General features: G+C 42.7%; 3 protein-coding genes across 4 annotated transcripts in view; 2 read left to right on the top strand and 1 right to left on the bottom strand.

Moving 5' to 3' along the window:
* Positions 1–12,500, bottom strand: part of LOC134003385 (HEAT repeat-containing protein 1-like) — a 398,094-nt gene that overhangs the window by 288,972 nt on the left and 96,622 nt on the right.
* LOC134003416 (microfibril-associated glycoprotein 4-like) overlaps positions 1–12,500 on the top strand; it is a 153,164-nt gene that overhangs the window by 120,516 nt on the left and 20,148 nt on the right. The gene's annotated exons all lie outside the window — the stretch shown is intronic.
* The window catches only part of a1cf (apobec1 complementation factor), a 26,374-nt gene that overhangs the window by 993 nt on the left and 12,881 nt on the right, over positions 1–12,500 (top strand). The window contains 9 exon segments of the mRNA XM_062442590.1: positions 6,231–6,381; positions 7,279–7,413; positions 8,337–8,467; positions 9,184–9,206; positions 9,209–9,247; positions 9,250–9,420; positions 11,153–11,317; positions 11,404–11,501; positions 12,244–12,381. Coding sequence (XP_062298574.1) covers positions 6,280–6,381; positions 7,279–7,413; positions 8,337–8,467; positions 9,184–9,206; positions 9,209–9,247; positions 9,250–9,420; positions 11,153–11,317; positions 11,404–11,501; positions 12,244–12,381 — 1,002 coding nt within the window. The 5' untranslated portion in view covers positions 6,231–6,279.

Below are 12,500 nucleotides of genomic sequence, written 5' to 3'. Positions count from 1 at the left end.
GAGGAGCTTTTAATGTTAACTGCTCATTTATTATTATTATTATTTATATATTTAAGAGCAGTAAATGGTTAAATACGTACTTAGATCCTTTATTAAAGTGAGAGGATTAATAACACTGTGAAGAAACAAACCAAACCAAGACTAAACGTACAGGAAAGTTTGTAGAAACAACTGAAATAATAATAATTTAAAGCGTAATTATCAGGATTTAAGGAAGCAATCAATAATTCATTATGTTTGGATCATTTAGAAGCTAAAACCAGAATATTTCCTTAATATCTTTCTATATTTCTGCACCTGTTCAGTAAACTAGACAACGCTGAAAGTTCCACCTTAAACGTCTGAAGCTGATTGGTTGTTGGACTCCTTTAAAAATTCCACCTTAAATTAAATATAATCCTAAAATTATCTTCCTGAATGATTTGTAATCAATAACCGACCGAGCGGCTCAGATTAATATCATAAACAGTCTGATAACAGAGCTGCTGTCAATCATGTCTGTGTGGGGGCGGGGCTAAAGCCTGATTGGATGAACGGGCAGATGATGTCATCACTCAATACATAACTCATATTTATAACTTAATAACCCATAAAAGCCTTAATTCAGACATAACATCCCATAATATTTAATACTTTAGACATAATTATTATCATTATCTCATAATTATGACTTTATATCTCACATATATTCTAAAATGCTGATTTCATTGCATCATATTTCATAATTTACACATAATATCATAATTGTGACTGAACAGCTTAATTATAACTTAATGTGTGTGTGTGTCTCTGTGTGTATGTGTGTGTATGTGTGTGTATGTCTCTGTGTGTATATGTGTGTATGTCTCTGTGTGTATGTGTGTGTCTCTGTGTGTGTGTCTCTGTGTGTGTGTCTCTGTGTGTATGTGTGTGTCTCTGTGTGTATGTGTGTGTATGTGTGTGTATGTGTGTGTATGTGTGTGTATGTGTGTGTCTCTGTGTGTGTGTCTCTGTGTGTATGTGTGTGTATGTGTGTGTATGTGTGTGTCTCTGTGTGTATGTCTCTATGTGTATGTGTGTGTCTCTGTGTGTATGTGTGTGTCTCTGTGTGTATGTCTCTGTGTGTATGTGTGTGTCTCTGTGTGTATGTGTGTGTATGTCTCTGTGTGTATGTGTGTGTCTCTGTGTGTATGTCTCTGTGTGTATGTCTCTGTGTGTATGTGTGTGTATGTCTCTGTGTGTATGTGTGTATATGTGTGTGTATGTCTCTGTGTGTATGTCTCTGTGTGTATGTCTCTGTGTGTATGTGTGTGTATGTCTCTGTGTGTATGTGTGTGTCTCTGTGTGTATGTCTCTGTGTGTATGTCTCTGTGTGTATGTGTGTGTATGTCTCTGTGTGTATGTGTGTGTCTCTGTGTGTATGTCTCTGTGTGTATGTGTGTGTCTCTGTGTGTATGTCTCTGTGTGTGTGTGTGTATGTCTCTGTGTGTGTGTCTCTGTGTGTGTGTGTGTATGTCTCTGTGTGTATGTCTCTATGTGTGTGTGTGTGTGTATATGTGTGTGTGTGTGTGTCTCTCTCTCTCTGTGTATATGTGTGTGTGTGTGTGTGTGTGTGTGTGTGTGTGTGTGTGTGTGTGTGTGTGTGTGTGTGTGTGTGTGTGTGTGTGTCTCTCTGTGTGTGTGTGTGTGTCTCCGCCCCTCTATCGGCTGTATTGATTGGTTGATTTCAGCAGCAGGTTTGTTTCTGCTGTTTTTTCAGAATCACTTTTAAATAAATGATTTAAATACTAAAGAAACGTCGTTTACATTATAAACAAAGTTTAATTTCAATTATAATAATAATAATAACTTTATTTGTGTTGCTACTTTCTTCATATGAGGAATAAAAAGGGACTAAAAGGAGTTTAGAGTAATGTTTAAAAATAACTAAAAAGAAACATTAATGTATAAAAAGATGGAAAATAAAAAAGGAATCATTTAAAAATAATAAATTATAGTCAAAGAAGCTAAAAAATAGAATAAATACAACATATAAAATCACACTCACTCCCCTCTGTGTCACATGACCGCACAGCTCATCAGTGATTGGCTGTTGGTGTGTCACTCGTCCATTATCAGGGCTGTGATTGGCTGTTTATGAGCCTGAGAGAGATTAAATTAATTATTCATAGATGTGAAACAAATAAACAAATATTCAGCTTTTCTTCTTTCTGCTGTCGTTGTATCGTTCAACCAGTTACAGCTTCATTAAGTTTAACCCTCCTGGTGTCTTCCAGTCAAGGAAGGGAGGAAAGGAAAGGAGGAAGGAAGGGAGGGAGGGAGGAAGGGAGGGAGGGAGGAAGGAAGAAGGAAGGAAGAAGGAAGGGAGAAAGGAAAAGAGGAAGGGAGGAACAGTTAAAAAAGACGACACGAAGGTTAAGATAAATGATTTTAGGGCGTACTTCCTGATCAGCTGCTTGTTGCTAATTCAGTTTAATTTCTATCAAACATTATTAAACATAAATAAACAAGTTTCAACCACAACATGTGATGAGCTTTTGTACCTGCTTCACTTTGGTCCTGCGATCAGCTGTTGATTCATTTCAGCAAGATGTCTGCCGTCTGGTGTTTACACTGTAATGAGCTCTGCGACCACTAGGGGGCAAAATAACAAGAACTACAGGTCAAAGTTCAGCAGAATGAAGTTAAAGGTTCAGAAAACCCAAAATGTAACGAAGGAGGTGAAGTTTATTTATTTCTGTCATTAAACTCAAATTACACATAAATAAAGTTAATAATTATACGTTCTTCATCTTCGTTAGAAACAGTGAAAGACCAAAAGGGAAAAATAATAAAAGTATAATTAAATAAACAAATAAATAAATATATGAGTATATAACATAAATAACATAAATAAATAAACAAATAACGACACTACATGTTGGGACTATTTTTAGTGCCGGATGAATCCACATTTGATGCTCTAGTGATTATTTCTGGGCTTAATGTGGTTTATTAACTTCTTTCTTAAAGCTTTTGAACAACATTGGAAACAAATCTATCAATAATAATATTTGTTAGACAATAAAAATAATAAAAATATAAAGCCAAAATGATCTTCTATGTCTTTATGAGGCGGGGAGTTCAAGATGAAGTAACTTAAAACTGCATTCTATCAAAAGGCCACCAGGGGGCGACCGTTTTGGTGTCAAAAGGACTTCCGTCTCTATACAAGTCAATGGAGAATTCACCAACTTCTCACTTGATTTCTAACCTCAGTAAACGTTTTCAAAATGTGTTTATGGTCTCAATCGCTAGTTTAAAGCCTTCTTCAATGCAGTATGATGTTCATTTGGGACATTTTGGCCTCCCTGATTTTATATGTGACGATAAAGCAGGGTATGCATTAGGGCGTGGCTACGTGGTGATTGACAGGTTGATTGGTTCACAGGTTCAGGAGGGCGCCTCATGCTCCTCCTGATGCCCATATAAGTAGAATCCCTGTTTTTATTTTTCCCAGCATGCACCTGAAATTTTCAAGATGGCGCTGCTCAGATCCGATACTATTGGCCTCCGAGCAGCAGTCCACAAACCAATGGGTGACGTCACAGATGTTACGTCCATTATATATACAGTCTATGGTCTTTATACAGCTGAGTACAGCAGTGAACTTTAAATGTTTACTGCTACTAAAGACGTCTAGATTCCATATTTTTACTTTTCCCCCCTCCTGATACTGATGATTAACTCCTGATCCCAGATCAGTTAAACACGTTGGCCAATCAGTAAACAGACAGCGTGGTGATATGATTCCCTGTTAAACAAACATTCATTTAAACAAAGCTCATTAAACTTTGAATAACGGAGACACGCTGAGTCTTTATGACTTTATTCCATCAGCTCGTCTCTCTGATTGATTGATGGACTAACAGACGACTTTTAACCTTCCTGTCGTCCTCCCGTCTGTTTTGACTGTTCCTCCTTTCCTCCCTTCCTTCCTTCCTTCCGTCTGTCCTCCCTCCCTCCGTCTCTCTTTTTTCCTCTGTCCTTCTTTCCTTCCTTCCTCCCTTCCTCTTTTCCTTTCTCCCTCCCTCCCTCCTTCCTTCTTTCCTTCCTCCCTCCTTCCTTCCCTCCTTCCTTCCTCCCTCCTGTCCTTCCTTCTTCCTCCCTTCCTTCCTTCCCTCCTTCCCTCCTCCCTCCTTTCCTTCCTTCTTTCCTTCCTTCCCTCCTTCCTTCCTCCCTCCTTTCCTTCCTTCTTCCTCCCTTCCTTCCTTCCCTCCTTCCCTCCTCCCTCCTTTCCTTCCTTCTTTCTTCCTCCCTTCCTTCCTTCCCTCCTCCCTTCCTTCCTCCCTTCCTTCCCTCCTCCCTTCCTTCCTCCCTTCCTTCTCTCCTTACTTCCTTCCTCTTTTCCTCCCTCCCTCTTTACTCCTTTCCTCCCTTCCTTCCTTCCCTTCCTTCCCTCCTCCCTTCCTTCCTCCCTTCCTTCCTTCCTCCCTCCTTTCCTTCCTCCCTTCCCTTCCTCCTTTCCTTCCTTCTTCCTCCCAACAGGAAGGTTAAATAAAATAAAGTCACATTTTTAAGACAGTTTGACTTAATCGGGACAATTATGGGAAATAATGACTTTGATAAATTAAACTTTAACATCATTAAACATAATAATCACTGTCCATTTCTCACCATTAAACTGATTTAATACTCATTTATTATCACAGTGGTTTCTGTGTTTGACTTTTTTAAACCTGAAACACTAAATTTAGTTTCTCTGGTTGAAAACGTCTGAATGTGAAGAATCTTCCCGAGCTTCAGGGAACATGCAGGATGAATTAGTTGCAGAGTCGCTATAAAGCTGAAGTCTTGTTTGTTTCAGTCAGTCAGTCGCAGCCTGTCCAGAGTCTCTGTCAATGATTACCGAGCAGACACTTGACCCTTCGGCTGCTCCGATATCTGCAGCAGCAAAACAAGCAGAGTTCAGCTCTGAGAGGACAGCGGGCTCAATGTGGGCTCATCCTGAGAGCCGTTAACTCTGATATATTCTGGTTTCAGCTTCTAAATGATCCAAATATCATGAATTATTGATTGATTCCTTAAATCCTGATAATTACGCTTTAAATTATTATTATTTCAGTTGTTTCTATGAACTTTACTGTACTTTTAGTCTTGGTTTGGTTTGTTTCTTCACAGTGTTATTAATCCTCTCACTTTAATAAAGGATCTAAGTACTTATTTAACCATTTACTGCTTTTAAGTAGTAAAAATTATAATAATAAAGGAGCAGTTAACATTAAAAGCTCCTCTGATATTCACATTAATGTCCCAGTTAAGGTTAAAGTTCAGAGGTTTAACTAAAGTTTGGGGCTAAAAACATCGGCTGGCTTTAAATGAATTTATCACCTTGTTCCCATAACTGCAGATCTTTACCTTTATTTGACCAGTGAAGTGTCTGATAACAGCTGTTAGTCAGTAGTTGTAGATGTGTTCAGAAATAGTGATAATATAATAATAACTTTATTTATTAATTAAGTGCTTCATATTAACCTTCCTCCCTGTCGTCCTCCCCGGGTCAAATTGACCCCGTCTGTTTTGACTGTTCCTTCCTTCCTTCCTTCCGCGTCTGTACTTCCTCCATCCACCTTTCTTCCCTCCCTTCTTTCCTTCCATCCTTCCTTTCCTTCCTCCCTTCTTTCTTTCCTCCCTCCCTCCTTCTCTCTTTCTTTTCCTCTGTCCTTCTTTCCTTCCTTCCTCTTTTCCTTTCTCCCTCCCTCCTTCCTCCTTTCCTCCCTCCTTTCCTTACTTCTTCCTTCCTCCCTCTTGCTCCCTCCTTTCCTTCCTTCTTCCTCCCTTCCTCCCTTCCTCCTTCCTTCCTCCCTTCCTTCCTCCTCCTCCCTCCCTCCTTTCCTTCTTTCTTCCTCCCTTCCTTCCTTCCCTCCTTCCTTCCTCCTTTCCTTCATTCTTCCTCCCTCCTTCATTCCCTCCTTCCTTCCTTGACTCGAGGACAACAGGAGGGTTAAAAGGAATGTAATAATCTAAAGTCCTGTTATCTTTCCTGCAGGCTGCACAGACCATAATAATAATAATAATAATAATAATAATAATAATAATAATAATAATAATAATAATAATAATAATAATAATACTAATAATAATAATATGATCAGGAGCTTGAACATTTAAACTCAGTCATGTTGTCAGAATGTAAAAACTCGTCTTCATATCAGAGACAAAGGTTAAACTGAGAGTCTGACTCATCTGCTGCTGTTTTCTGTTGTTTGCAGTGAGCACCCCTAATTTCCCTGATTTACATATTGCTGTCAATCACACCCAATGGAATCCAATCAGAAAGCAGGCGTGGACCCACTGGCGGGGACGCAGAAGGAGGCCGCGCTCCAGGCGCTCACTCAGCGCACCGGATACCAGCTGAGACAGGTACAGCACCGGGATTAAGAGCCACGTAGTTAAAGTCTGTACAATAAACATGTAAAAGAAAAGGTTGTGAGTCACAAGAGGAGTAAAGTAACGTCAGTCGCCCAGAAACAAGCAGATTTCATTCAGAGGAGGAAATGATGGAGGCATTAACCCTTCTGTTGTCCTCGAGTCAAGGAAGGAAGGAAGAAGGAAGGAAAGGAGGGAGGAAGGGAGGAAGAAGGAAGGAAAGGAGGGAGAAAGGAAGGAAGGAAGGAAGGAAGGAAGGAAGGAAGGAAGGAAGGAAGGAAGGAAGGAAGGAAGGAAGGAAGGAAAGAAGGAAGGAAGGAACATAAAACAGATGGGGTCAATTTGACCCAGGAGGACGACACAAAGGTTAACCCACCTGTCGTCCTCCCGGGGCAAATTGACCCCATCTATTTTATGTTCCTTCCTTCCTTCCTTCCTTCCTTCCTTCCTTCCTTCCTTCCTTCCTTCCTTCCTTCCTTCTGTCCTTCCTCCCTCCTTTCCTTTCCTTTCCTCTTACTTTCCTTTCTTTCCTTCCTTCCTTCCTTCCTTCCTCCATCCCCCTTTCATCCATCCTTCTGTCCTTCCTCCCTCCCTCCTTCTTTCCTTCCCTCTTTCTTTCCTTCCTTCCTTCCTTCCTTCCTTCCTCCCTTCCTTCCTACCTTCCTTCCTTCTCTCCTTACTTCCTTCCTCTTTTCTTCCCTCCCTCCCTCCTTACTACTTTCTTCCTCATTCCTTCCTTCCTTCTTTCCTCCATCCCTTCCTTCCTTGACCCGGGAGGACAACAGGAGGGTTAAATCAGGGTTGTTGTTATGGTTTAAATTGCAGTTTATGTCTCTAAATCTTAAAGTTATCTAGTTTGAGATGATTATTGACGTGTTGTTTGTGTTTCAGGAGAATGGGCAGCGGCGGTACGGCGGTCCCCCTCCTGACTGGGACGGCACGCCGCCAGAGAGAGGCAGCGAGATCTTTGTGGGGAAATTACCCAGAGATCTATTTGAGGATGAACTGGTGCCGCTGTGTGAGAAGGTGAGATGAAGAGGATTTATAGATTCCCTCAGCAGCTTATTAACTTATAAACACTGTAAACTCTGCCAAACCACAGATTACATTTAATATCAGCGTTCGTAGAAATAGTTTTACAATTTAAACTAAAACAAATACTGAACAGAACTTTTTCAGTATAAACATTTTGACAACTTGAGATGTTATTATGCAAAGATTAAACATTAGATTAGACGGAGGAAAAACAGGTGATGTCATTCATTAACCCTCCTGTTGTCCTCGATTCAAGGAAGGAAGGGAGGAGGAAGGAAGGAAAGGAGGGAGGGAGGAAGGATGGAAGGAAGGGAGGAAGAAGGAAGGAAGGGAAGAAGAAGGAAGGAAAGGAGGAAGGGAGGATGGAAGGAAGGGAGGAAGAAGGGAGGGAGGGAGGAAGGTAGGGGGAGGAAAAAAAGAGAGAAGGATTGAGGAAGGAAAGAAAGGAGGGAAGGAAAGAAGGAGGGAGGAAGGGAGGAATGAAGAGAAGGAAGGAAGGAAGTAAAGAGAGAGGAAGGAAAGAAAGAGAGAAGGAGGGAGGGAGAAGAAGGAAAGGAGGGAAGAAATAAGGAAGGGAGGAAGGAAGGAAAGAAAGACAGAGGATAGAAGGAAGGGAGGACGGAAAGAAGGAAGGGAGGAAAGAGAGAAGGAGGGAGGACAGACAGAAGGAAGGAAGGAACAGTCAAAACAGACGGGGTCAATTTGTCCCGGGAGGACGACAGGAGGGTTAAAAGAATGTCAGAAAAATCCAAATATCACTGGTTTGTCTGGTTTGATGCTGGTTCCAGTTATAATAATATTAACGAGTCAAACTGAGTCAACAGCAGAGAAGCTACCTGCAGGATGAACTTAGTCTTTATGAACACTAGGCGTTCCCACCAGTTAACATTCTTCTTCTCTCTTCCTCGCTCCAGTTTGGCAAAATCTACGAGGTGAGGATGATGATGGACTTTAACGGGAACAACAGGGGCTATGCCTTCGTCACCTTCAGCACCAAACAGGAAGCCAAAACAGCCATGAAGCAGCTCAACAACTATGAGATCAGGTCAGAATTCAATAACCTTAACTTTAACTTTAACGTAACACTTCCACACTGAGTAAATAACACAAAATATACACCAGACATGACCTGGACTGCAGATGACCTGAATGTCAGTATTACACTTCCATTCATTTTCATTCATAACATGTTTTAACCAGGTGGGGAGCTCCGGTCCTCTGAAATGATGCCAATGATCCCTTCCTTCCTTATTTCCTTCCTCCCTCCTTCTCTCTTTTTTTCCGTCCTCCCTCCTTCCTTCCTTCATTCCTTCCTTTCCTTCCTCCTTCCTACTTTTCTCCCTTCCTTCTTTCCTTCCTTCCTCCCTTCCTTTGTCCCCACCCTTGTTCCTTCTTTCCTCCGTCATTCCTTCCTTCTTTACTTTCCTCCATTCCTTCCTCCCTCCATCCTTCCTTCCTTCTTCCACCCTTCCATCCTTCCTTCTTTCTTCCTCCCTTCCATCCTTCCTTCCTTCGTCTTCCTCCCTTCCATCCTTCCTTCCTTCTTCCTCCATTCCATCCTTCCTTCCTTCTTCTTCCCTTCCACCCTTCCTCCCTTCCTTCCTTGACTAGAGGACAACAGGAGGGTTAAAGATGCTCTCTGCTTATTTACTGATGCATATATTCTGCATCATCGCAACTCAGCATTAAGTCTTAATATTTCATTATAATCTTAATTTAGTTGTGAGTTATTTCATCACCGTGCTTCTCTTCTGTCTGCAGGAATGGCCGCCTGCTCGGAGTCTGTGCAGCGTCGATAACTGCCGCCTGTTCGTTGGTGGGATTCCAAAACCAAGAAGCGCGAGGAGATCCTCACTGAGATGAGGAAGGTCACTGATGGAGTCATGGACGTCATCGTGTATCCGAGCGCCGCTGACAAATCCAAGAACCGAGGATTCGCCTTTGTCGAGTACGAGAGCCACCGAGCAGCCGCCATGGCCCGCCGCAAACTGCTGCCAGGTAGAAAACCAACGCTGAATATTCAACTTCTTCTTTTAAAAAAAATATATTTCAACCCACACTGGTATCACACCATCCCTGCATAACAAACATCAACATCATAAAAACACTGTGCATCCTGGTGAACCAAGAACAAGGCATACAATCTACCTCCTAGGATGTTTCTCTTAATTTTTGGAATGAAGGGAGGGAGGAAGGAAGGAAGGAAGGAAGGAAGGAAGGAAGGAAGGAAGGAAGGAAGGAAGGAAGGAAGGAAGGAAGGACGGAAGGAAGGAAGGAAGGAAAGGAGTAAGGAGGAGGGAGGGAGGAGGAAAAGAGGATGGAAGTAAGGAGAGAAGGAAGGAAGGAAGGAAGGAAGGAAGTGAGGAAGGGAGGAAGGAAAGGAGGAAAGGAGTAAGGAGGAAAAATTAAAGAAAGAAGGAAGGAACAGTCAAAAGAGACGGGGTCAATTTGGTAAACGATAAGTATTACAAAATATTTTATGAATTCTACAACTCTTGTTAAAAAAAATAAAATAAGAAATAAAAAGAGGATGTGTCCTTGAATGCAGCAGTAAGATTTTATATATGTTGGTTTTCATCTGATAGACTCTGATGTTTCCTCTCTGCTCTGATGATGGTTTTATAAAGCAGTCAAAGTACCAACATGTCGTAAAGTAAACACAACACAATATAAAGAAGTCAAAGTCTCTTTCTGATTGATGTGACTGGATCATCACCAGCCAATCAGCAGCCTGGGTCACTGGGGTCAGCGACCAATGGAGGACGAGCTCTGATGCTTGTGATGATAAGATAAAGTCTATATGACGGGACGATAAAGACATGAAGAGTTTTTACTGTGAATCAGACGATAAGAACGGAGGATAAAGCAGCGCTGCGTCTCTCTGCAGCTAAAAGCCTCAGAGATAAGAGACAGGCTCAGGAATCATTGCGTAATGTTTGTGCAACACACTGAACTGTAGACGCTGAGTCATGATGAGTCTTTGGGGTAAAAATCTGTTTTCAAATGCAGACCTTGCTTTATTTTATGTTTTCTCTGATGCTCATCTCATAAGCAGCAGATTCCCTTCCTGCTCCAGTTTGGGTTTGTTTCCAATTACTTCATTTCTATTTATTAAGCTTATTACAAGTAAGATTTTAGTTGTTAATTTTAGATTTCCTGTTGTCCTTGAGTCAAGGAAGGAAGGGAGGAAGAGGGAAGGAAGGGAGGGAGGAAGGATGGAAGGGAGGAAAGGAGGAAGCAAAGGATGAGGAATGAAGGAAAGGAGGATGGAAGGAAGGGAAGGAGGAAGAAGGAAGGAAGGAAAGGATGAGGAAGGAAGGAAAGGAGGAAGAAGGAAGGAGAGGAGGATGGAAGGGAGGAAGGGAGGAAGAAGGAAGGAAGGTAGGAAGGAAAGGAGGGATGAAGGAAGGGAGGAAAGGAAAGAAGGAAGGAAGGAAGGTAGAAAGAAAGAAGGAAGGTAAGAAGGTAGGAGGGAGGAAAGAAGGAAGGGAGGAAAAAGAGAGGAAGGACAGATGGAAAGATGGAAAGAAGGAAGGAAGGAAAGAAGGAACAGTCAAAACAGACGGGGTCCGTTTGACCCGGGAGGACGACACAAATGTTAACTTCCTTTAGTGAAATTCTTAGACGCACCATTTATCAGAATTGTAGAGTATTTCTAACGCTGTCTGAAACCTGAAGGCATCGTCTCCGCGGTAACGACACACTGAACCCTCTCTGTCGTCTCTCTCAGGTCGTATTCAGCTGTGGGGTCACGCCATCGCTGTGGACTGGGCTGAGCCTGAGGTGGAGGTGGACGAGGATACCATGGCATCCGTGAAGATCCTGTATGTGAGGAATCTGATGCTGCAGACCACAGAGGAGACGATCGAGAAGGAGTTCAACAACCTCAAACCGGGTAACACGAGGCTACGCACACACAGCTCAGATGGACAAGTGTTGGAAATAAAAAGTGTTTTACAGAAAGCGTGTTTTGTGCTGCAGGTGCAGTGGAGCGAGTGAAGAAGATCAGAGACTACGCCTTCGTCCATTTCACCCAGAGAGAAGATGCCGTCAGCGCCATGAACGCTCTGAATGGAAAGGTCAACAGCTGAGAACCACAACACATTTATTTATTACTGTTATATTATTGGTTCTTTAAGCTTCCTGTCGTCCTCCCGGGTCAAATGGACCTGTTCCTTCTTTCCTTCCCTCCTTCCTTTCCTCCCTCCCTCCTTCCTTCTTTCCTTCCTTCCTGCCTTTCGTCCCTCCCTCCTTCCTTCCTTCCTTCCTTCCTTCCTTCCTTCCTTCATCCCTTCTTTCTTTCCTCTGTCCCTCTTTCCTTCCTTCCTCTTTTCCTTTCTCCTCCCTCGTTCCTTTTTTCCTCCGTCCTTCCTTCCTCCCTTCTTTCCTCCGTCATTCCTTCCTTCCTTCCTCCCTTCCACCCTCCTTTCATTCCTTCCTTCCTTCCCTCCCTCATTCCTTTTTTCCTCCCTTCCTCCTACCTTCCTTCCTTCTTTCCTCCCTTCCTTTCCTCCCTTCCACCCTCCTTTCATTCCTTCTTTCCTTCCTACCCTCCTTCCTACCTTCCTTCCCTCCTTCCTACCTTCCTCCTTTCCTTCCTTCTTCCATCCTTCCATCTTTCCTTCCTTCCTTGACTCGAGGACAACAGGAGGGATAATTAGAAACAAAGTTTAGATGAACTCTCATCAGATGTTTGAATCCAAACCAACAAAGAACTGATCTACTAACAAGTATTCATAGTATCTCTCTGGTCATTTTAATCCCTGTAATATTCTGAACATGGGGACCGGAGAGTGTAACCTGTGCTCCTCCTCGCTCCAGGTGCTGGACGGCTCTCCCATCGAGGTGACTCTGGCCAAACCGGTGGACAAAGACAGTTACGTCCGTTACACCAGAGGGACGGGAGGCCGAGGAAGCTCCGTGCTGCAGCCCGACTACGCTGCCTACACCCTGGGACAGGTAGGTGAAAACAAACTACTCCTCTCCTCCTCCTCTCCTCCTCCTCTCCTCCTCTCCTCCTCCTCTCCTCCTCCTGTCCTCTTCTCTCCTCCTCTCCTCCTCCTCTCCCCCTCCTCTCC

Source organism: Scomber scombrus, chromosome 21, assembly GCF_963691925.1.
Source record: "Scomber scombrus chromosome 21, fScoSco1.1, whole genome shotgun sequence".
NCBI classification, from domain to species: Eukaryota; Metazoa; Chordata; class Actinopteri; order Scombriformes; family Scombridae; genus Scomber; species Scomber scombrus.
This window is presented reverse-complemented; position numbering and strand designations above follow the sequence as displayed.